This window comes from Schistocerca gregaria, chromosome 11 (assembly GCF_023897955.1).
Source record: "Schistocerca gregaria isolate iqSchGreg1 chromosome 11, iqSchGreg1.2, whole genome shotgun sequence".
In the NCBI taxonomy this organism is placed as follows: Eukaryota; Metazoa; Arthropoda; class Insecta; order Orthoptera; family Acrididae; genus Schistocerca; species Schistocerca gregaria.
Window position 1 is genome coordinate 137,341,147 of NC_064930.1, and position 25,449 is coordinate 137,366,595.

A 25,449-nucleotide genomic window follows, 5' to 3' on the forward strand; every position below is an offset into this window, starting at 1 on the left:
ATGGGAGATATGATACTGCTTGAAGGGTTTGACAGAGCACTGAAAGACCTGAGTCGAAACAAGACCCCCGGAGTAGACAACATTCCATTAGAACTACTGACGGCCTTGGGAGAGCCAGTCATGACAAAACTCTACCATCTTGTGAGCAAGATGTATGAGACAGGCGAAATACCCTCAGACTTCAAGAAGAATATTATAATTCTGATCCCAAAGAATGCAGGTGTTGACACATGTGAAAATTACCGAACAATCAGTTTAATAAGTCAGCTGCAAAAGACTAACGCGAATTCTTTACAAACGACTAAAAAAACTAGTAGAAGCGGACCTTGGGGAATATCAGTTAACATTGGAACATGTGAGGTAATACTGACCCTACGACTAATCTTAGAAAATATACTAAGGAAAGGCAAACCTACGTTTCTAGCATTTTTGGACTTAGAGAAAGCTTTTGGAATACTCTCTTTCAAATTCTAAAGGTGGCAAGGGTAAAATGCAGGGAGCGAAAGGCTATTTACAATTTGTACAGAAACCAGATGGCAATTCTAAGAGTCGAGGGGCACGGAAGGGAAGCAGTGATTGGGAAGGGAGTGAGACAGCGTTTTAGCCTCTCCCCAATAGTATTCAATCTGTATACTGAGCAAGCAGTGAAGGAAACAAAAGAAAAATTCGGAGTAGGTATTGAAATCCATGGAGAAGAAATAAAAACTTTGAGGTTCGTCGATGACATTGTAATTCTGTCAGAGACAGCAAAGGACTTTGAAGAGCAGTAGAACGGAATGGAAAGTGTCTTGAAAAGAGGATATAAGATGAACATCAACAAAAGCAAAACGAGCATAATGGAATGTAGTCGAATTATGTCCAGTGATGCTGAGGGAATTAGATTATGAAGTGAAAGTAGTAAATGAGTATTGCTATTTGGGGAACAAAATAACTGATGATGGTCGAAGTAGAGAGGATATAAAGTGTAGACTGGCAATGGCAAGGAAAGCGTTTCTGAAGAAGAGAAATTTGTTAACATCCAGCTTTTTCACACGTCACTGCAGAACACTGGCGGGATATAGAACGGCTCGTCATAAAAGAAGAAGAGGAAATGATACGCATGGTTAGTTTTGTGGATTCTGTTGTTGATAGGCTCGATATCAACGTAGCAGGTTACATTTCTCGAATTGAAACGTATTTCTCGGACTCGGATAAGGGAGGAGCTATGAGATTATCAAACAACTGAATGTAAGTAATACCTTCAGTGGCTACAATATTTAACTATACGGTGAAATCCTTCAATACTCTCTTACTTTACACACAGCTTATGCAGAAAAATTACCCTTTGGTAAAGTCAGGAATTTTCACCATTCGTGTTTCTAATTACAACAGTACGTTATCTAAAAACGATAACGTGTTGCGGTTTTCGTGTAGTCGTCTAAGGAGTGTGTTGTGGGAGATTTGCAGTGTATTATTTCATTCTGCTTTAAAAATTAAATGATATTCGTATCTGTGTTGCTCGTATGCTCGTCTAGTCTTACGTGTGAACTGCAGCTGGCCACGTCAACTGCAGGCTAGCTGTATCAGTAGAGAGGCCGGTGGTGTCCAAGTCAAATGCGCCGGTAAAGCTGTTGTCCCGTATTATCGCTAAGTCGATGTGTGCATAACGTACAGCACAAAACCTGCCCTTATTATCTTACTTGACAATACTCGAGACAGATTGACTGCAGTCCCACGTGAAACGGAAATCCAGTGTGGTTCCAGCAAACGCGGGTGAATACATAGTGAAATGTTTACATCAGACTTATTCTTATGATGAACGGATTATATAAATCTACTTAGCAATATAATGTTTCGAACAATGAGAGCGTTCCAAATGAAACACAATGGCAAGCGCAAGTAGATGCAAACAATTCATTCTTTCATGTCAATACGCTGGCCAAGCATAATGTTAAAGATAATTTCCGATTTGATGCAAGAATTGGAAAACGGATTTCAAAATTTTCGAAAAAATATAATGTAGATTTTTGCAGTTACGCAACAACTTTTACAAACAATTCACATCGATGAGCCAAAACATTTTGAATGACCTGCTTGATAGCTTGTTTCTCCGTCTTTGGGATGAAATACATCACTGATTCTGCGTATCAGGTATCCGGGAGTTTGTTGGTAGGTTTGTGGAGGTATTATACGTCGACGCACAAGTCACGCGATACGCGTAAATAACGGACAGTTGATTTGCCTACGCGATGATGCCGCCCGATAGCAACACGATAGGTTCAGGTAGGATTTACGTTAGGCGAATCTGGTAGCCGAGACATTAACGTGAGTTCACTATAGTGCTTCGTGAGGAAGATCCCAGCAGAGGGGTCGAAACGTCAGGATCTTCCTGAGGAAGATCCCAGCGGAGGGGTCGAAACGTCGAACATTTTGTAAGAAACACGACGCGCCCTAATAACCCAGAAGACTTTAGTTACGGTGCCAAAGGCCACAAAAGCCTGCAGACCTACATAAGGGACTGTGTATTGTGTTGTACATGTCATCACCATTTCATCCCCATCGACGCGCAAATCGTCGAAGTGGCGCCAACTCGAAAGACCTGCACCAGGCGAACGGTCTACCCAACGGCAGGACCTGGTCGCACGACATTTGCATTTCTTAAACCTTGAAAAACCTATTTGCTCTTTGACTTTTGAAGTTTATCATGTTTGTGAAAATGCGTTTATTGTTTGGCATGTTCTACACAATACGATTCAAGTTAATGAATGCAATGTTTATACAGACATGTATGTGTTAAATTCATGTTTCCGTACTAATATCAGTCACAAGTCAGTCACATTTTCGCCACTGAGTGCCATCTACATCTACATCCATACTCCACAAGCCACCTGAAGGTGTGTGGCGGAGGGAACCTTGAGTACCTCTATCGGTTCTCCCTTCTATTGCAGTCTCGTATTGTTAGTGGAAAGAAAGATTGTCGCTATGTCTCTGTGTGGGCTCTAATCTCTCTGATTTTATCCTCACGGTCTCTTCGCGAGATATACGTAGGAGGGAGCAATATACTGCTTGACTCTTCACTGAAGGTATGTTCTCGAAACTTCAACAAAAGCCCGTACCGAGCTACTGAGCGTCTCTCCTGCAGAGTCTTCCACTGGAGTTTATCTATGATCTCCGTAACGTTTTCGCGATTGCTAAATGATCGTGTAACGAAGCGCGCTGCTCTCCGTTCTCTATCTCTTCTATCGACCCTATCTGGTACGGATCCCACACTGCTGAGCAGTATTCGAGCAGTGGGCGAATAAGCGTACTGTAACCTACTTCCTTTGTTTTCGGACTGCATTTCCTTAGGACTGTCTGGCATCTGCTTTACTGACGATCAACTTTATATGATCATTCCATTTTAAATCACTCCTAATGCGTACTCCCAGATACTTTATGGAATTAACTGCTTCCAGTTGCTGACCTGCTATTTTGTAGATAAATGATAAGCTTGCAATACGCTTCAAGAGTCACGACGGCTTCATTGAAAGGCTGCACGATGAACAGATAGAGATGTCGTACCTTTCCATGTGGATTGGGGAGGCCTTTAGTGAGATTGAATTTCACTGTGATCTATTAACTGACTATGACAACCATAAATTAGTCATCATAGGGGGAGGGGTCAAAAATGTAAGCACTATAACGCATTAAAGCGGAAGGGGAAACGGTTAGTATACCTGTATGTTGCTGTGGGGCCAAAATCTAGGCGAGCCAGAAAAAGCCCTAAAAATCCTACTTCTGCACGAATGAAATGAATCGAGGCATTTTTTAAAATATAAAGTACGATGCGTGCTTTCAGGTTCAACATATAGTATAATAATAGAAACACATTCACTATGTCACCCACGTACCGAGACTGCAAGATTTTTTTATACAAACGTCTCTATACCGTTACGTAAATAGACATCTCGTACAATTACTAGCTTACTAATTCTGCATCACTCCTCTTAATAAAACCATATAATTCCAATCACAATGAAAGCAGGTGTTGATAGATGTGAAAATTACCGAAGTATCAGTTTAATAAGCCACGGTTGCAAAATACTAACACGAATTCTTTACAAACAAATGGAAGAACTGGTAGAAGCCGACCTCGGGGAAGATCAGTTTGGATTCTGTAGAAATATTGGAACAAGTGAGGCGATACTGACCTTACGACTTATCTTAGAAACAAGATTAAGGAAAGGCAAACCTACGTTCCTAGCATTTGTAGACTTAGAGAAATCTTTTGACAATGTTGACTGGAATACTCTCTTTCAAATTCTGAAGGTGGCAGGGATAAAATACAGACAGCGAAAGGCTATTTACAATTTGTACAGAAACCGGATGGCAGTTATAAGAGTCGGGGAGTATGAAAGGAAAGCTGTGGTTGGGAAGGTTCAAATGGTTCAAATGGCTCTGAGCATTATGGGACTTAACATCTGTGGTCACCAGTCCCCTAGAACTTAGAACTACTTAAACCTGACTAACCTAAGGACATTACACACATCCATGCCCGAGGCAGGATTCGAACCTGCGACCGGAGCGATCACGCGTTCCAGACTGAAGCGCCTAGAACCGCACGGCCACACCGGCCGGCGGTTGGGAAGGGAGTGTGACAGGGCTGTAGCCTCTCCCCGATGTTATTCAATCTGTATATTCAGCAAGCAGTAAAGGAAAGAAAAGGAAAATTCGGATTAGGAATTAAAATCCATGGAGAAGAAATAAAACTTTGAGGTTCGCCGATGACGTTGTAATTCTGCCAGAGACAGCAAAGGACTTGGAAGAGCAGTTGAACGGAATGGACAGTGTCTTGAAAGGAGGATATAAGATGAACATTAACAAAAGCAAAACGAGGATAATGGAATATAGTCAAATTAAATCGGGTGATGCTGAGGGAATTAGATTAGGAAATGAGACACTTAAAGTAGTAAAGGAGTTTTGCTATTTAGGAAGTAAAATAACTGATGATGGTCGAAGTAGAGAGGATATAAAATGTAGACTGGCAATGGCAAGGAAAGCGTTTCTGAAGAAGAGAAATTTGTTAACATCGAATATAGATTTATGTATCAGGAAGTCGTTTCTGAAAGTATTTGCTTGGAGTGTAGCCATGTATGGAAGTGAAACATGGACGATAACTAGTTTGGACAAGAAGAGAATAGAAGCTTTCGAAATGTGGTGCTACAGAAGAATACTGAAGATAAGGTGGATAGATCACGTAACTAATGAGGAGGTATTGAATAGGATTGGGGAGAAGAGAAGTTTGTGGCACAACTTGACTAGAAGAAGGGATCGGTTGGTAGGACATGTTTTGAGGCATCAAGGGATCACAAATTTAGCATTGGAGGGCAGCGTGGAGGGTAAAAATCGTAGAGGGAGACCGAGAGATGAGTACACTAAGCAGATTCAGAAGGATGTAGGTTGCAGTAGGTACTGGGAGATGAAGCAGCTTGCACAGGATAGAGTAGCATGGAGAGCTGCATCAAACCAGTCTCAGGACTGAAGACAACAACAACAACAACAAAAGGTCAAGTATGATTTCGCAAACATTTACGCTTCGAGTGGGCTCATGAACTGATTGTTCAAAATAATTTTCTGAGAAAGCATTCAGTACAATTTCGGATGACGTTTTATCCCGGCTTTAAACGTATAATTTTCCCAGCATATCGACGGTAGATTAAAGTCACCATCGACTATAATTGTACGAGCGGGGTACGTATTTGAATTGTTTAGCAACTATATCTTCTGACTCGGGGGGGGGGGGGGGGGTCGGTAAAACGATCCAATTAATAGTTTAGTCCGATTGTCAGGTATAGCCTCTACCCACACTATTTCACAAGAACTATCTACTTCAATTTCGCTACAAGGCAAACTAATTCTGACAGCAATAAATACTCCACCACCAACTGTATCTAATCTATCCTTTCTGAACAGTGTTAGATCGTTTGAAGAAACAACCTGTTTCTCGGAATTGTTCATGCCTTCGCCTAATGCCCTGTGCTGCTGCAGGATCCACACCGTACCTAGTTTGAAAGACACGCTGAACATTTATTACTGACACGCACTACGCAAAACGTAGAACACAAAACGCTTCCTGTTGTCACGACACCATTTTTAGCAGAACTGAAGTGGGCGCACACTGCTGCTACCTAGCGGGTACCATGCAAGACTCGAGAGTTTGCTCTTACCAACAGTACATTGCTCACACACATATCTCAAATAACATAATGGTTACGATTTTTTAAAAATCGGATGGTTCTTTTTGATATACCCAATAAATTACTTACAGACCCGACGTATATCAAGCGCAGGACTATAGCTTATGTGTTTTTTTTAATTAGATCCTAAGAAATATGAATAGTCCAGTCTGCGAAAGTGTTTGCTTGACATTAGCGTATATTTTCACAACTTTCAGGAGGCATTAGTACGAAAAATGCGTACAGCACCAACTCTGCACTTCTATGATGTCAAACATCTTTTTTTTTTCATGTCAAACACAACTTTTTATAACTCATACTCCACAGCTGGACGAGCGCTTGCAGGGGTCCCCTAAACGACGTGCGTGATCTGGCTCGAAGCAGGCAAGCGGGGAAACCACGGAATTTCCAACCTCGAGGTTTTTTGAGGCCATCCGGTGAAAAGCACCGGCAGGATATCGTCTTTCCTTTCGGCGAATTCGGCACCGGGTGTCCAGTAAGTCCGTCCCGGCAGAATATCTTGCAAAATGACGGAAGAACGAAAGTCCGATACGTGTGTGTGTTGGCAACGGCTACGGAAAAAAACATCTTATGCAAGAACGATACAGGTGTGACAGTGTTTAGCACACTGAAAACTCATTTGGGAGGACGATACAGGTTTCCCGTGATTCCCTTAAATCGAGATGATTCCTTTCAGAAATGGAACAACTGATTTCCCTCCCCGATCGAGCTTATGCTTGGTATCTAATGACCACGCTCTAGACAGGACACTAAAAACCTAACCTTTGTTGCTTTACTTTTATTATGAAAGACACTGCAGATTTGTCATGTGACGCTGTAGCATGCATTTTACTGTCTTGTCAAGGAACAAGGCTCGCAGGATGTTTATACTGCCAATAACATAGACGACAAATACACTACTGGCCATTAAAATTGCTACACCAAGAAGAAATGCAGATGATAAACGGGTATTCATTGGACAAATATAGTATGCTAGAACTGACATGTGATTACATTTTCACGCAATTTGGGTGCATAGATCCTGAGAAATCATTACCCAGAGCAACCACCTCTGGCCGTAATAACGGCCTCGATACCCATGGACACTGAGTCAAACAGAGCTTGGATGGCGTGTACAGGTACAGCTGCCCATGCAGCTTCAACACGATACCACAGTTCATCAAGAGTAGTGACTGGCGTATTGTGACGAGCCAGTTGCTCGGCCCCCATTGACCAGACGTTTTCAATTGGAGAGAGATCTGGAGGATGTGATGGCCAGGGCAGCAGTCGAACATTTTCTGTATCCAGAAAGGCCCGTACAGGACCTGCAACATGCGGTCGTGCATTATCCTGCTGAAATGTAGCGTTTCGCAGGGATCGAATGAAGGGTAGAGCCACGGATCGTAACACATCTGAAATGAAACGTCCACTGTTGAAAGTGCCGTCAATGCGAACAAGAGGTGACCGAGACGTGTAACCAATGGCACCCCATACCATCACGCCGGGTGATACGCCAGTAAGGCGATGACGAATACACGCTTCCAACGTGCGTTCACCGCAATGTCGCCTAACACGGATGAGACCATCATGGTGTAAAGAGAACGATTCATCCAAAAAAATGATGTTTTGCCATTCGTGCACCCAGGTTCGTCGGCGTGTACAACCATGCGGATAAGATGGCTGTCATCTCGACTGCTAGTGATACGAGACCGTTGTGATCCAGCACGGCGTTCCGTATTACCCTCCTGAACCCACCGACTCCATATTCCGTCAACAGTCATTGGATCTCGAGCGACGCGAGCAGCAATGTGTCGGTACGATAAACCGCAACCGCGATACGGTACAATCCGACCTTTATCAAAGTCGGAAACGTGATGGTACACATCTCTCCTCCTGACACGAGGCATCACAACAACGTAGGTACTGGGAGATGAAGAAGCTTGCACAGGATAGAGTAGCACAGAGAGCTGCATCAAACCAGTCTCAGGACTCAAGACAACAACAACTACATAGTTTCATAAGTGTCCTGGGAAGTATGAAACGGTACGTTACATGTGAGTTTATTTACGACTCCAGTAACCTACAGATACTCACTGAAGAATGTCGTTTCAGTTAAGAAAAAAAAATTGCCTGGTAAACAGCAGAATATCTTTCTGCTATAAGACGTCGCATACCTACTCGGCAGGGTGAAGATTTGTTCACTACACTGTCAGTCAAATCAGTGAATGTGGAGTGTAGAAAACTTGTACGGAATGCAATACTTACATTATCTAACGTACTAAATAATCCACCATGACTGTAGCTGAAGGGAAAACGACACGGGTATTATAATAAAACATCAAGAGCGATGAAACTCTTTCCCAATCCACAAGAAGCCAGTTTCACAATTGTTGGTACAAACGGCAAGGACCTTCAACGCATTCTCTCTTGAGGAAAAAGAAAATTTACAGAAATATACGTGTATTAGAAACTGGTGTGAAGTCTAACAATTGGCCAATTATTGGATTGCATACAAAGTTATTATGTGTCAAAGGAAGTATCTATCATAACGAGAACGGACAAAAAACAGAAATATATGCTTCTCATGCATCAAATATCTCGCTGTATAGTCTGCAGCTCGTGGTCCAGTGTCTAGCGTTGCTGCCTCTGGATCACGGGGCCCCGAGTTCGATTCCCGACCGGGTTGGGGATTTTCTCTGCCGGGTGTTTGAGTTGTCTTCCTCATTTCATTATCATCATTCGTGACAGTGGCTAGGTTGCACTGTGTAAAATAATTGAACTGTGTAAAAATTCGGACTTAGTACGGGTCCTGATGACAGCATAGTTGAGTGCCCCACAAACCAAACATCATTATCATCATCTCTCTACAGGGTGGTCCATTGATAGTGACCGGGACAAATATCTCACGAAATAAGCATCAAACGAGAAAACTACAAAGAACGAAACTCGCCTAGCTGAAGAGAGAAACTACACTCCTGGAAATGGAAAAAAGAACACATTGACACCGGTGTGTCAGACCCACCATACTTGCTCCGGACACTGCGAGAGGGCTGTACAAGCAATGATCACACGCACGGCACAACGGACACACCAGGAACCGCGGTGTTGGCCGTCGAATGGCGCTAGCTGCGCAGCATTTGTGCACCGCCACCGTCAGTGTCAGCCAGTTTGCCGTGGCATACGGAGCTCCATCGCAGTCTTTAACACTGGTAGAATGCCGCGACAGCGTGGACGTGAACCGTATGTGCAGTTGACGGACTTTGAGCGAGGGCGTATAGTGGACATGTGGGAGGCCGGGTGGACGTACCGCAGAATTGCTCAACACATGGGGCGTGAGGTCTCCACAGTACATCGATGTTGTCGCCAGTGGTCGGCGGAAGGTGCACGTGCCCGTCGACCTGGGACCGGACCGCAGCGACGCACGGATGCACGCCAAGACAGTAGGATCCTACGCAGTGCCGTAGGGGACCGCACCGCCACTTCCCAGCAAATTAGGGACACTGTTGCTCCTGGGGTATCGGCGAGGACCATTCGCAACCGTCTCCATGAATCTGGGATACGGTCCCGCACACCGTTAGGCCGTCTTCCGCTCACGCCCCAAAATCGTGCAGCCCGCCTCCAGTGGTGTCGCGACAGGCGTGAATGGAGGGACGAATGGAGACGTGTCGTCTTCAGCGATGAGAGTCGCTTCTGCCTTGGTGCCAATGATGGTCGTATGCGTGTTTGGCGCCGTGCAGGTGAGCGCCACAATCAGGACTGCATACGACCGAGGCACACAGGGCCAACACCCGGCATCACGGAGTGGGGAGCGATCTCCTACACTGGCCGTACATCTCTGGTGATCGTGGAGGGGACACTGAATAGTGCACGGTACATCCAAACCGTCATCGAACCCATCGTTCTACAATTCCTAGACCGGCAAGGGAACTTGCTGTTCCAACAGGACAATGCATGTCCGCATGTATTCCGTGCCACCCAACGTGCTCTAGAAGGTGTAAGTCAACTACCCTGGCCAGCAAGATCTCCGGATCTGTCCCCCATTGAGCATGTTTGGGACTGGATGAAGCGTCGTCTCACGCGGTCTGCACGTCCAGCACGAACGCTGGTCCAACTGAGGCGCCAGGTGGAAATGGCATGGCAAGCCGTTCCACAGGACTACATCCAGCATCTCTACGATCGTCTCCATGGGAGAATAGCAGCCTGCATTGCTGCGAAAGGTGGATATACACTGTACTAGTGCCGACATTGTGCATGCTCTGTTGCCTGTGTCTATGTGCCTGTGGTTCTGTCAGTGTGATCATGTGATGTATCTGACCCCAGGAATGTGTCAATAAAGTTTCCCCTTCCTGGGACAATGAATTGACGGTGTTCTTATTTCAATTTCAAGGAGTGTAACACAATTTGCGCTATCAGTTTCTGCTTCGAGCGCGTCTCGAGATAGTACGAGATTCACGGCACCAAATGTAAATCCTGTGGATAAACAGCTTCCTGCGCAGCACACTTCCTACGCAGCTTTCTTGCCTCGCATTTACTATTCGATAGAAGACTTTGTATTTAGATGTTACATAGAAGTACATTGTAGGCGTAATGTTTTATCTGACTTTGGAGAGGGGTGCTCAGAAAGTAATGCATCGCATTTTTTTTTTCTCAGCCGCAAATGCTACGATTGCGAAACCTTACGTATACAGGGTGGTCCATTGATCGTGACCGGGCCAAATATCTCACGAAAAACCACAAACAACGAAACTTGTCTAGCTTGAAGGGGGAAACCAGATGGCATTATGGTTGGCATGCTAGATGGCGCTGCCAAAGGTCAAACGGATATCACCTGCGTTTTTTTTAAATGGGAACCCCCCATTTTTTATTACATATTGGCGTAGTACGTAAAGAAATATGAATGTTTTAGTTGGACCACTTTTTTCGCTTTGTGATAGATGGCGCTGTAATAGTCACAAACATATGGCTCACAATTTTAGACAAACAGTTGGTAACAGGTAGGCTTTTTAAATTAAAATACAGAACTTAGGTACGTTTGAGCATTTTATTTCTGTTATTCAAATGTACCTTCGTGAACTTATCATTTCTGAGAACGCATGCTGTTACAGCGTGATTACCTGTAAATACCACATTAATGCAATAAATGCTCAAAATGATGTCCGTCAACCTCAACGCATTTGGCAATACATGTAACGACATTCCTCTCAACAGCGAGTAGTTCGCCTTCCGTAATGTTCGCACATGCATTGACAATGCGCTGACGCATGTTCTCAGGCGTTGTCGGTGGATCACGATAGCAAATATCTTTCAACTTTCCTCACAGAAAGAAATCCTGGGACGTCAGATCCGGCGAACGTGCGGGCCACGGTATGGTGCTTCGACGACCAATCCACCTGCCATTAAATATGCTATTCAATACAGCTTCAACGGCACGCGAGCTATGTGCCGGACATCGATCATGTTGGAAGTACATCGCCATTCCGTCATGCATTGAAACATCTTGTAGTAACATCGGTAGAACATTATATAGGAAATCAGCATACATTGCACCATTTAGATTGCCATCGATAAAATGGGGGCCAGTTATCCTTGCTCCCATAATGCCGCACCATACATTAACCCGCCAAGATCGCCGATGTTCCACTTGTCGCAGCCATCGTGGATTTTCCGTTGCCCAATAGTGCATATTATGCCGCCTTACGTTACCGCTGTTGGTGAATCACATTTCGTCGCTAAATACAACGCGTGCAGAAAATCTGCCATCGTCCCGTTATTTCTCTTGCGCCCAGTGGCAGAACTGTATACGATATTCAAAGTCGTCGCCATGCAATTCCTGGTGCATAGAAATATGGTACGGGTGCAATCGATGTTGATGTAGCAAACGCCGACGTTTCGCGGCTTGTCTGCTACTGATGTGCGGATTAGCAGCGAAAGTAGCTAAAACGCCTACTTGGGCATCATCATTTGTTGCAGGTCGTAGTTGCCATTTCAAAAGCGGCTGAACACTTCCTGTTTCCTTAAATAACGTAACTATCCGGCGAACGGTCCGGACACTTGGATGATGGAGCAGCATACAGAGCACACGCTTGTTGATGGCTATACATCAACACGATATCGACCTTTTCCGCAATTGGTAAACGGTCCATTTTAACACGGGTAATGTATCACGAAGCAAATACCGTCCGCACTGGCGGAATGTTACGTGATACCACGTACTTATACGTTTGTGACTATTACAGAGCCATCTTTCACAAAGCGAAAAAAGTGGTCCAACTGAAACATTCATATTTCTTTACGTACTACACGAATATGTAATTAAAAAATGGAGGTTCCTTTTTTTTTTAAAAAAAAACGCAGTTGATATCCCTTTGACCTATGGCAGCGCCATCTTGCGGGCCAACCATAGCGCCATCTGGTTTCCCCCTTCAAACTGCGAAACGATTTAGAAAAGGTATCTGAATGGTGCGAAAAGTGGCAGTTGACTCTGACTAACGAAAAGTGTGAGGTCATCCACATGAGTCCTAAAAGGAACTCGTTGAACTTCGGTTACACTATAAATCAGTCTAATCTAAAAGCCGTAAATTCAACTAAATACCTAGGTATTACAATTACGAACAACTTAAATTGGAAGGATCACATAGAAAATGTTGTGGGGAAGGCTAACCAAAGACTGCGTTTCATTGGCAGGACACTTAGAAAATGTAACAGACCTACTAAGGAGGCTGCCTACACTACGCTTGTCCGTCCACTTTTAGAATACTGCTGCGCGGTGAGGGATCCTTACCAGACAGGACTGACGGAGTACATCGAAGAAGTTCAAAGAAGGGCAGCACTATTTTGTATTACCGCGAAATATGGGAGAGAGTGTCACAGAAATGATACATGATTTGGGTTGGACATCATTAAAAGAAAGGCGTTTTTCGTTGCGATGGAATCTTCTCACGTAATACCAATGACCAAGTTTCTCCTCCGAATGCGAAAATATTTTGTTGACACCGACCTACATAGGGAAAACGATCACCACTATAAAATAAGGGAAATCAGAGCTCGTACGGAAAGATATAGGTGTTCATTCTTTCCGCGCGCTATACGAGATTGGAATAATAGAGAATTGTGAAGGTGGTTCGATGAACCCTCTGCCAGGCACTTAAATGTCATTTTCAGAGTATCCATGTCGATGTAGATATCACCCCCCCCCCTCTCCTCGAGCGTTTCAGATAGGACGCAAAAAATTAAAAAAAAGAGAATTGATTTATCAAAAATATGTTGATTTGGCATCGCATATCTTTCTGAGGAGTTTCATCTATAAAACACATTTGTTCGAGGAAATCTAGGACATGTTATTCGGTCCTAAGTGTGCCAAAGTGCAGTGCCACACCTATTCACACGGCATTCCTCTATCGTACGTCTCTGTATTTCGACATGTGGAATTCAGACATGTATACTTTGTACTGTAAGCCACCAAACCTACACTCACGAAAGTGGAAATTAAAATGTCCTGTGGTGTCTCTCTTACTCACAGACGGCCGATATGACATCGTACCCCCTTAAAGGAACTCTCAGTTAATAGTGGGTGGGATTATTTGTGGCTGGCAGAATAAGAACACTTCAGAAAATCTGCACTCTACATTAACTAATAACTTTCTCTTGTGTGTGACATAAAATTAAATATAGGAAGCATAAAACCGGTAATGACAAAGACACAAACAAGAAAGTAGACATTTCTTCAGTCCATAGGTCGCAGCATTTTTTTCCTCTAATCTCGCTACACCTTTATGCGGCATGCTTTCCTTCCTGCGAAAGAATCTATTACCTCTCCAAAGCTCGTCAAACGTTTTTTTGCAAGAAAAATCAAAATGTCGTTGTGTAATACGGAAAAGGCTGTTAAAACGAATAGTACTCATGACTCGTGTGGTTTTTCGATTTGGCAACATCTATTTTGTCACTGTCTGCTAGATAAAACGAAATAGGCCTTTCTACTATATCAGCAATTGTAACACACTCCAAATAAGAGAGAGTGTATCAGTACAAATGGTCATTTTTTGTACATCATTCACATAAATAACACGACAGAATACAATCCACGAAGTACCAACTTCAAATGCCTGTTAGTCTTACTACTGTTAGGAAACGGTTTTGTATTTCATTCATACTCTACAGTTTGTCAGGCACGAGATCGAGAAGTAGTGGTACGAAATTTTCATATAAATTTGGAATCGTCATGTTCTTCCATATAATTTGTGTGATGCCCCCGTTTTTTCTCCTTCCTCGTTCTAACAAACAACCTTGTCACTAATAATTCTGCAACTATACCTGCCATTGTCAAAAATTTTTCTCCGGTTAACTTCACTAACACTGCCAGAATCACGGATACAATTATCCCGCGTTTATTCTCCAGTTAGGCGTTATTACGTTTTTGCACAACGCTTTTACAGCTCTATTACGAGAAAATAACTTAAAGCGACTCCTAACTTGGGACTGTACAACTGGTAGTGTAGCGATCTGGCAACAATTTCTTGTCAAAATTTCATTTTCTTGGATACATCGAGAAGATTACGTATTTATCTTTCTTATCTGTAATTTCTGTTAGTCGTTTGTTTCCACTCTGCTAGTCTGAATCTGTAGATTTCGATAATACACGTAGCAACGTTGATCATTAGCACACTCAGTCAACCACATAAACCAACAGTGACTGCCATTCAGAAGTCCGGGTTTATTCGCCTCAGCTCGTACAGCCCTGACCTCCTTTGTCTGAAGGAAAGTGTTTCATTTCTACATGCGGTGGGGATTCCACTGGCAAGACATCACGTACACTTTGCTTGCATTCAAAAACCAACGTATTATTCGTTTAGAAATCGACTAGGAATGTGTTCAAAAATGTTCAAAAACCAATTAGGAAGTGCTCCAAAATCATATGAATAATCGATAGACCAATGTGCGCTGGATGCTAGGCACTTTGTGAGACAAAGTTCTTTTCTTGAAGAGTATTAATTTGGCGCCCCCTGAAACCTGAAACTGCAGTCCGGGCCAGATAACCAGCCCCCCCCCCCCCCCCCCCCCCCCCACTCACGCGCATCGGGGCCTTTGTGACAGCCCCAAGACTACTGTGTCTTGTGCCCTTAGCAAATTGAAAGTGTACAGCCGTTTCTTCTTTAAGAAAAATGTCACTGGTATTGTGCATCTGGATATGCTTGAAAACTTTGTAATTCCACAGATCGATGAAGATTGTGCACCAGCAAGATTGTGCACCACCTCATATCCTCACGAAAGGTCGAAGAATCCTCGATAATCGCTTCCCAGGTCGGTGGATTGGCCGTAAATGGCCAATCGCCTGACCACCTCGCTGCCCAAAATTGACACCTCTGGATTTATTTCTCTGGGGTTTCGTTAAAGACCGTGTGTACGTTCCTCCCCTGTTGTTGTTATAGTCTTCAGTCCTGAGACTGGTTTGATGCAGCTCTCCGTACTACTCTATCCTGCGCAAGCTGCTTCATCTCCCAGTACCTACTGCAGCCTACATCCTTCTGAATCTGCTTAGTGTAGTCATCTCTTGGTCTCCCTCTACGATTTTTACCCTCCACACTGCCCTCCAATACTAAATTGGCGATGCCTTGATGCCTCAGAACATGTCCTACCAACCGGTCCCTTCTTCTGGTCAAGTTGTGCCACAAACTCCACTTCTCCCCAATTCTATTCAATACCTCCTCATTAGTTATGTGATCTACCCATCTAATCTTCAGCATTCTTCTGTAGCAACACATTTCGAAAGCTTCTATTCTCTTCCTCCCCTACCAAACAATTACCCGACCTGTAAAATCGAATCTACGCTGCTGTGGCCTGAGTTACGCCCCATTTGCTGCAACGGGCGTGGGAAGAAATTAAACAATTTGACGTTTGCCACATCACAAATGTTGGTCACATCAAACCAAAACGGGGCCGTGACACTTTTATTTGAAACTTGGGGTTGGTTGCTACAAAATGACAGCTCTCCCGATTCTGTAAGTTATCTCAATAAACTTCTGTACCGTTCCAAAGTGCCAAAGTCCTTTTCGACTCACACGGATTGCCACTAACTGATCATTATGTCCAGTTGCATAAAACATTTTTGGCGGATGTAGCATCTACATCTACATACATACTCCGCAATCCACCATACGGTGCGTGTCGGAGGGTACCTCGTACCACAATTAGCATCTTCTCTCCTTGTTCCACTCCCAAACAGAACGAAGGAAAAATGACTGCCTAATGTCTCTGTACGAGCCCTTATATTATCTTTGTGGTCTTACCGCGAAATATAAGTTGGCGGCTGTAAAATTGTAGTGCAGTCAGCTTCAAATGCTGGTTCTCTAAATTTCCTCAGTAGCGATTAACGAAAAGAACGCCTCCTTTCCTCTAGAGACTCCCACCCGACTTCCTGAAGCATTTCCGTAACACTCGCGTGATGAGCAAACCTACCAGTAACAAATGTAGCAGCCCGCTTCTGAATTGCTTCTATGTACTCTCTCAATTCGACCTGATAGGGATCCCAAACGCTCGAGCAGTACTCGAGAATAGGTCGTATTAGCGTTAAAAGCGGTATCCTTTACAGATGAACCACATCTTCCCAAAATTCTACCAATGAACCAAAGACGACTATCCGCCTTCCCCACAACTGCCATTACATGCTTGTCCCACTTCATATCGCTCTCCAATGTTACGCCCAAATATTTAATCGACGTGACTGTGTCAAGCGGTACACTACTAATGGAGTATTCAAAAATTACAGGATTCTCTCTCCTGTTCATCTGCATTAATTTACATTTACCTGTGTTTAGAGTTAGCTGCCATTCTCTACACCAATCACAAATCCTGTCCAAGTCATCTTGCATCCTCCTACAGTCACTCAACGACGACACCTTCCTGTACACCACAGCATCATCAGCAAACAGCCGCAATTGCTATCCACCCTATCCAAAAGATCATTTATGTAGATAGAAAACCGGACCTACCACACTTCCCTGGGGCACTCCAGATGATACCATCACCTCCGATGAACACTCACCATCGAGGACAACGTACTGGGTTTTCTATTACTTAAGAAGTATTCGAGCCACTCACATACTTGGGAACCAATCCCATATGCTCGTACCTTAGTCAGGAGTCTGCAGTGGAGCACCGAGTCAAACGCTTTCCGGAAGTCAAGGAATATGGCGTCCGTCTGATACCCTTCATCCACGATTCGCAAGATATCATGTGAACAAAGGGCGAGTTCCGTTTCGCAGGAGCGATGCTTTCTAAAGCTGTGCTGATGCATGGACAGCAACTTCTCTGTCTCAAGGAAATTCATTATATTCGAACTGAGAATATGTTCGAGAATACTGCAACAAACCGATGTTAAGGATATTGGTCTGTAATTTTGAGGATCCGTCCTTCTACCCTTCTTATATACAGGCGTCACATGCGCTTTTTTCCAGTCGCTCGGGACTTTAAGTTGGTCAAGGGATTCGCAATAAATTGATTATTTAGTTAGGCAGAGGAGCAAAAGTTAAGGACGACATGAGGAGAATTGGATGAAATAGTAAAAGTAGTGAGAGTGGTGTATGTGTGAACAAAAAACGAAAATATCTCAATGAATAAGGAGAAGGACTTCACGTTTAAGCACCCTCTCCGATGCACGACCCATAGCACACATCGTGGGGACCGGAGCCACTGAATCCGGAAGTCGCTGTTGCCAGTTTTTGCCGCCGCGTGTCGCTGCTGTAGCTCGCTGGATGTAATAACGGCGATTATCGATCTAAGCATCGCAGTGAAAGTCGATGCTGTCTTGCCGGAGGCAGCCGTCGTGTGGCTTCCGAAAATAGTACGGCCCTCCCGAATAACAGCAAAGTCCGTTATTAACTGACCGGTTTCAACCAGACGCAAAAACTGGCACTCGAAATCACGCCTCATTGATCCGTGTTGTTATTTCACCATCTGATTGTACAACAGCCACTAGAGACACTGCAGCGAAGTTTCAACCTTATTCCACAAGCATATCACATGAGTAAGTCATACCAATTCCCAAAAAATTAGCCTATTACAAAAATGCTGTAACTTTTTCTTTCGACAAAATTGGTTTATGTAAGTGGAGGTACATATCTCTTGTGTTCTACTCAAGTCTAACCATTCTTGATACTATAATCAGGCATAATACACTATTGGCCATTAAAATTGCTACACCACCAAGACGACGTACTACAGACGCGAAATTTAACCGACAGGAAGAAGATGTTGTGATGCGCAAATGATTAGCTTTTCAGAGCATTCACACAAGGTTGGCACCGGTGGCGACACCTACAACGTGCTGACACGAGGAAAGTTTCCAACCGATTTCTCATACACAAACAACAGTTGACCGGCGTTGCCTAGTGAAACGTTGTTGTGATGCCTCGTGTAAGGAGGAGAAATGTGTACCATCACGTTTCCGACTTTGATAAAGGTCGGATTGTACCGTATCGCGGTTGCGGTTTATCGTACCGACACATTGCTGCTCGCGTCGGTCGAGATCCAATGACTGTTAGCAGAATATGGAATCGGTGGGTTCAGGAGGGTAATACGGAACGCCGTGCTGGATCCCAACGGCCTCGTATCACTAGCAGTCGAGATGACAGGCATCTTATCCGCACGGCTGTAACGGATCGTGCAGCCCCGTCTCGATCCCTGAGTCGACAGATGGGGACGTTTGCAAGACCACAACCATCTGCACGAACAGTTCGACGACGTTTGCAGCAGCACGGACTATCAGCTCGGAGACCGTGGCTGTGTTTACCCTTGACGCTGTACCACAGACAGGAGCGCCTGCGATGGTGTACCCGACGAAGAACCTGGGTGCACGAATGGCACAACGTCATTTTTTCGGATGAATCCAGGTTCTGTTTACACCATCATGATGGTCGCATCCTTGTTTGGCGACATCGCGATGAACGCACAGTGGAATTGTGTATACGTCATGGCCATCACGGCGTGTTGATGTTCGCATTGACGGCACTTTGAACAGTGGACGTTACGTTTCAGATGTGTCACGACTCGTGGCTCTACACTTCATTCGATCCCCGCCAAAGCCTACATTTCAGCAGGATAATGCACGACCGCATGTTGCAGGTCGTGTACGGGCCTTTGTGGATACAGAAAATGTTCGACTGGTGCCCTGGCCAGCACATTCTCCAGATCTCTCACCTACTGAAAACGCCAGTCACTACTCCTGATGAACTGTGGTATCATGTTGAAGCTGCACGGGCAGCTGTACCTGTACACGCCATCCGAGCTCTGTTTGACTCAATGCCCAGGCGTATCAAGACCGTTATTGCGGCCAGAGGTGGTTGTTCTGGGTAGTGATTTCTCATGATCTATGCACCCAAATTGTTTGAAAATGTAATCACATGTCAGTTCTAGTAAAATATATTTGTCCAATGAATACTCATTCATCATCTGCATTTCTTCTTGGTGGAGCAATTTTAATGGCCAGTAATGTAAATAAAGCGTGAAATTAACCTTGTTTGAGCAGAGTTTATTGTAATGTGCAACTGCTTACAACTAATGACAGAGAAAGACACACAGATAGAGTAAACAGAATTATCAAAAGCATCTAAAGAATGGAAGCTAGTGCAAATTATAGAAAAACAGTATTCCGTTTTCGAGATAGCATTAATATTGTACCATTAACACTCTCTATCATTGTTATTTATTATAAACTCTAACCAAGTCCTAACAAGGGTCTAAATTTTGGAAATTTTATTTTACCTACTGGCTTTGTTAGAACATAAGGTTGTTGGTCATTTTAGCTAATGTGCTTTAACATAACTTCGTTAGTAAAAACTTTCTCTCTTACAAATAAAAGTTTTCACACTTGTACACTCCTGGAAATTGAAATAAGAACACCGTGAATTCATTGTCCCAGGAAGGGGAAACTTTATTGACACATTCCTGGGGTCAGATACATCACATGATCACACTGACAGAACCACAGGCACATAGACACAGGCAACAGAGCATGCACAATGTCGGCATTAGTACAGTGTATATCCACCTTTCGCAGCAATGCAGGCTGCTTTTATCCCATGGAGACGATCGTAGAGATGCTGGATGTAGTCCTGTGGAACGGCTTGCCATGCCATTTCCACCTGGCGCCTCAGTTGGACCAACGTTCGTGCTGGACGTGCAGACCGCGTGAGACGACGCTTCATCCAGTCCCAAACATGCTCAATGGGGGGACAGATCCGGAGATCTTGCTGGCCAGGGTAGTTGACTTCCACTTTCTAGAGCACATTGGGTGGCACGGGATACATGCGGACGTGCATTGTCCTGTTGGAACAGCAAGTTCCCTTGCCGGTCTAGGAATGGTAGAACGATGGGTTCGATGACGGTTTGGATGTACCGTGCACTATTCAGTGTCCCCTCGACGATCACCAGAGGTGTACGGCCAGTGTAGGAGATCGCTCCCCACACCATGATGCCGGGTGTTGGCCCTGTGTGCCTCGGTCGTATGCAGTCCTGATTGTGGCGCTAACCTGCACGGCGCCAAACACGCATACGACCATCATTGGCACCAAGGCAGAAGCGACTCTCATCGCTGAAGACGACACGTCTCCATTCGTCCCTCCATTCGCGCCTGTCGCGACACCACTGGAGGTGGGCTGCACGATGTTGGGCCGTGAGCGGAAGACGGCCTAACGGTGTGCGGGAGCGTAGCCCAGCTTCATGGAGACGGTTGCGAATGGTCCTCGCCGATACCCCAGGAGCAACAGTGTCCCTAATTTGCTGGGAAGTGGCGGTGCGGTCCCCTACAGCACTGCGTAGGATCCTACGGTCTTGGCGTGCATCCGTGCGTCGCTGCGGTCCGGTCCCAGGTCGACGGGCACGTGCACCTTCCGCCGACCACTGGCGACAACATCGATGTACTGTGCAGACCTCACGCCCCACGTGTTGAGCAATTCGGCGGTACGTCCACCCGGCCTCCCGCATGCCCACTATACGCCCTCGCTCAAAGTCCGTCAACTGCACATACGGTTCACGTCCACGCTGTCGCGGCATGCTACCAGTGTTAAAGACTGCGATGGAGCTCCGTATGCCACGGCAAACTGGCTGACACTGACGGCGGCGGTGCACAAATGCTGCGCAGCTAGCGCCATTCGACGGCCAACACCGCGGTTCCTGGTGTGTCCGCTGTGCCATGCGTGTGCTCATTGCTTGTACAGCCCTCTCGCAGTGTCCGGAGCAAGTATGGTGGTTCTGACACACCGGTGACAATGTGTTCTTTTTTCCATTTCCAGGAGTGTATGTTTTATTTTATGATGGAACTGTGGGTTCTTGCAAAGTACAGCTTGCATAATGTGAAACAGCTCTTTGACTGCCAGAAAAACTATGAAGCAAATTACTGAGCCAACAGGCTTCACTAGTTGACACACTTAAGGCTACAAATTCAGATTCTGTTAATGACAGACATACTGCGAGTCGCTTCTTATATGCCAATGAAACACTACAACCCTAACATGGAAAGATAGTCACTCGTGGACTTTCTGCGTAGTCTGTCACCAGCTCAGAGACCACATAACCAATTATAGGATCCTGGCATATAACAGCCTCAGTTGTAGGCCCTCAATGTAACCCCATGACATGTTTTAAAGCATTCCAAAAATCCAGAGTTGCACGTAACTGGTATCTGCTTAGAACAGTTATAGCTATTCAAGTACCTGGTCTGGAACCTAACATAGCATACATCAGTGAATCTTTTCTACATCTTTTCTCAATGTCTTGATTTTCAGATTTTTCTCCTTTCACCATACTATGATCAAAAATTTTCTCTGTGCACTGCCTAGTCGGAACTCACCTGAAGATGGCGGCCAGCTGGTTCTTCAAAATATTGTGTCTGGACGAAGACATGATCCGGCTGCAAAACCGAGAACAATATGAACATGAGTGTATTACTTTTTTGCTACTAACCCTATTCGCAACCCAGTTTTCAAACAACATCATTGGACAACACACTGTACAGGAGACACAACGTCATAAACATTGAGCTATATATATAAGCAGTTTAACAACAAATATTCAAAACATTACCTCGCTTGTGAAGTAGTAACACATCTGAAACTCTAAAGAATCCCCTAAGGGGGAAGTCATAGAGAAAAGATGGCGTCTCCGTAAATTTGTTGAAACCTTCACACCATACTAAGAACAAGGTCCGTGCAACGAGTAACTCGCCAGTTTCCCTTACTAATTCGCAAAGCCGTTCTGTGCACGTGCGTGCGATTTTTTAAACGTTCTGTTTCCTCAGAATAAATTTCAGTTACCTGAAGTACCCCACTGCGAAAACAAAACGTGACCTTAGATCGATGAACGGTCGAGAAAACAACATTTCTGCATTACCTCAAAGAATACTGAAGTTTGCTCTCCCCTCAAGTCTAGGGAAGGCGAAAGGAAAATTAATTAACTGGAGGTACGTGGCGCAAGATTAAGGAGTAGGATGATAATAAATTAGGAATTTAGTTAATTTAACTGTCTTTTTCTCGCCAGCTGTCAAAGAATTTAATTAAATGAAAGAAGATGGGGAATTTCTGCTTCACTGTTGAGAAGCCTTAAAAGTCAGCTTGCTCGACGTGAAATAATTTCGAATAGCATCGAGGTATTCGGAAATTTTCGTGAATTTAGAAACATCCACATCGCGTTCTGCCTCGAAAGACGTATGATAGTTATTCGCGTTTGATGACAGAAGAAAGTTACAAAATGTTTATTTAACGCTAGATTACTAAATCCTCAAAAAAGTTACGATTGCAGTAGGTACTAATTGACGGTTCCCGCCAATCAGGTATCGTCAATGTAGTGTGCAGTAAAACAGAACATTTCGTGATTATTTTATATGTGATATACCACTGGAGATCTTACAAGTGTAATTTATTATGAGTCGAAACAAGGCCCCTGGAGTAGACAACAATCCATTAGAACTACTGACGGCCTTGGGAGAGCCAGTCATGACAAAACTCTACCAGCTGGTGAGCAAGATGTATGAGACAGGCGAAATACCCTCAGACTTCAAGAAGAATATAATAATTCCAATCCCAAAGAAAGCAGGTGCTGACAGATGTGAAAATTACCGAACTATCAGTTTAATAAGCCACGGCTGCAAAATACTAACGCGAATTCTTTACAGACGAATGGAAAAACTGGTAGATGCAGACCTCGGGGAGGATCAGTTTGGATTCCGTCGAAATGTTGGAACACATGAGGCAATACTGACCTTACGACTTATCTTAGAAGAAAGATTAAGAAAAGGCAAACCTACGTTTCTAGCATTTGTAGACTTAGAGAAAGCTTTTGACAATGTTGACTGGAATACTCTTTTTCAAATTCTAAAGGTGGCAGGGGTAAAATACAGGGAGCGAAAGGCTATTTATAATTTGTACAGAAACCAGATGGCAGTAATAAGAGTCGAGGGGCATGAAAGGGAAGCAGTGGTTGGGAAAGGAGTGAGACAGGGTTGTAGCCTCTCCTCGATGTTATTCAATCTGTATATTGAGCAAGCAGTAAAGGAAACAAAAGAAAAATTTGGAGTAGGTATTAAAATTCATGGAGACGAAGTAAAAACTTTGAGGTTCGCCGATGACATTGTAATTCTGTCAGAGACGGCAAAGGACTTGGAAGAGCAGTTGAACGGAATGGACAGTGTCTTGAAAGGAGGATATAAGATGAACATTAACAAAAGCAAACCGAGGATATGGAATGTAGTCAAATTAAATCGGGTGATGCTGAGGGAATTAGATTAGGAAATGAGACACTTAAAGTAGTAAAGGAGTTTTGCTATTTAGGAAGTAAAATAACTGATGATGGTCGAAGTAGAGAGGATATAAAATGTAGACTGGCAATGGCAAGGAAAGCGTTTCTGAAGAAGAGAAATTTGTTATCATCGAATATAGATTTATGTATCAGGAAGTCGTTTCTGAAAGTATTTGTTTGGAGTGTAGCCATGTATGGAAGTGAAACATGGACGATAACTAGTTTGGACAAGAAGAGAATAGAAGCTTTCGAAATGTGGTGCTACAGAAGAATACTGAAGATAAGGTGGATAGATCACGTAACTAATGAGGAGGTATTGAATAGGATTGGGGAGAAGAGAAGTTTGTGGCACAACTTGACTAGAAGAAGGGATCGGTTGGTAGGACATGTTATGAGGCATCAAGGGATCACAAATTTAGCATTGGAGGGCAGCGTGGAGGGTAAAAATCGTAGAGGGAGACTAAGAGATGAGTACACTAAGCAGATTCAGAAGGATGTAGGTTGCAGTAGGTACTGGGAGATGAAGCAGCTTGCACAGGATAGAGTAGCATGGAGAGCTGCATCAAACTAGTCTCAGGACTGAAGACAACAACAACAACAAAACTATAAATTACGAAGTACTTTGAATGAAATATGGAGCAGCAAAATTTACGGTGGCTTAGTAAAAATGTAACATTTTTCTCGCTTCAGTGTTGTATTGCTTGTACTCCACGAGCCATTTCGAGGTCTGCCTCCATTACCTCTCTCAAAGGCAGTTAATTTAAACCTGAATGCGTACACACATGTGAAATAGTTTATGTGTGTCCCTTCTGGCACACAAGAAGTTAGCATGTAGTTCCAATTAATAACAATGGTAGTTGACCATATACCCCGGTCACATAAAGTAGACCGAAGACGGAAATGTCACCGACTTGACTTTATATTTTAATAAAAAAAAAGGACAGTTTTCTTCGAGTCGTCAGTCTTGTTACTGGTTTGATGCGGTCCGCCACAAATTCCTCTCCTGTGGCAACCTTTTCATCTCAGAGTAGCACTTGAAATCTACATTCTCAATTATTTGTTGGATGTATTGAAATCTCTGTCTCCCTCTACTGTTTTCACTCTATACAGCTCCATCTAAGAGGGTGAGTCAAATGAAAACGTTAAATATGTAATAGCAAATAGAAATTTAGTGCCGTTATCCTGTAAGTTGGTAAGTGTGCTACAAACAGCGTGAAGAATGGTCTGTAGGTGGCAGCATAGTGCAGATGCAGACATACCGTCACAGTATCAGTATAAAGATGGCCGCCCCACTTGCGACTTGCACCAGGTAAGAACAGCGTTCTGTTATTCGGTTTTTGCGCAGTGATGGTGTGAAACCTGTTGAAATTCATCGACGAATGAAGGTTCAGTACGGTGATGCGTGTTTGTCACAGCAGCAAGTGTACGAATGGAGTAGGAAGTTCGCAAATGGTGTGACTTCCGTGGAAGA

General features: G+C 44.1%; 1 protein-coding gene across 6 annotated transcripts in view; it reads right to left on the bottom strand.

Moving 5' to 3' along the window:
- LOC126294996 (neprilysin-2-like) overlaps positions 1-25,449 on the bottom strand; it is a 485,741-nt gene that overhangs the window by 319,702 nt on the left and 140,590 nt on the right. For 4 of the 6 annotated variants that reach the window (XM_049987243.1, XM_049987241.1, XM_049987244.1 and 1 more), the window contains exon 3: positions 22,036-22,095. The exons of the other annotated variants lie outside the window; for them this stretch is intronic. In XM_049987243.1, the coding sequence (XP_049843200.1) occupies positions 22,036-22,095 (60 nt within the window). The remainder of the gene's footprint in view (positions 1-22,035; positions 22,096-25,449) is intronic. 6 annotated transcript variants of the gene reach the window in all.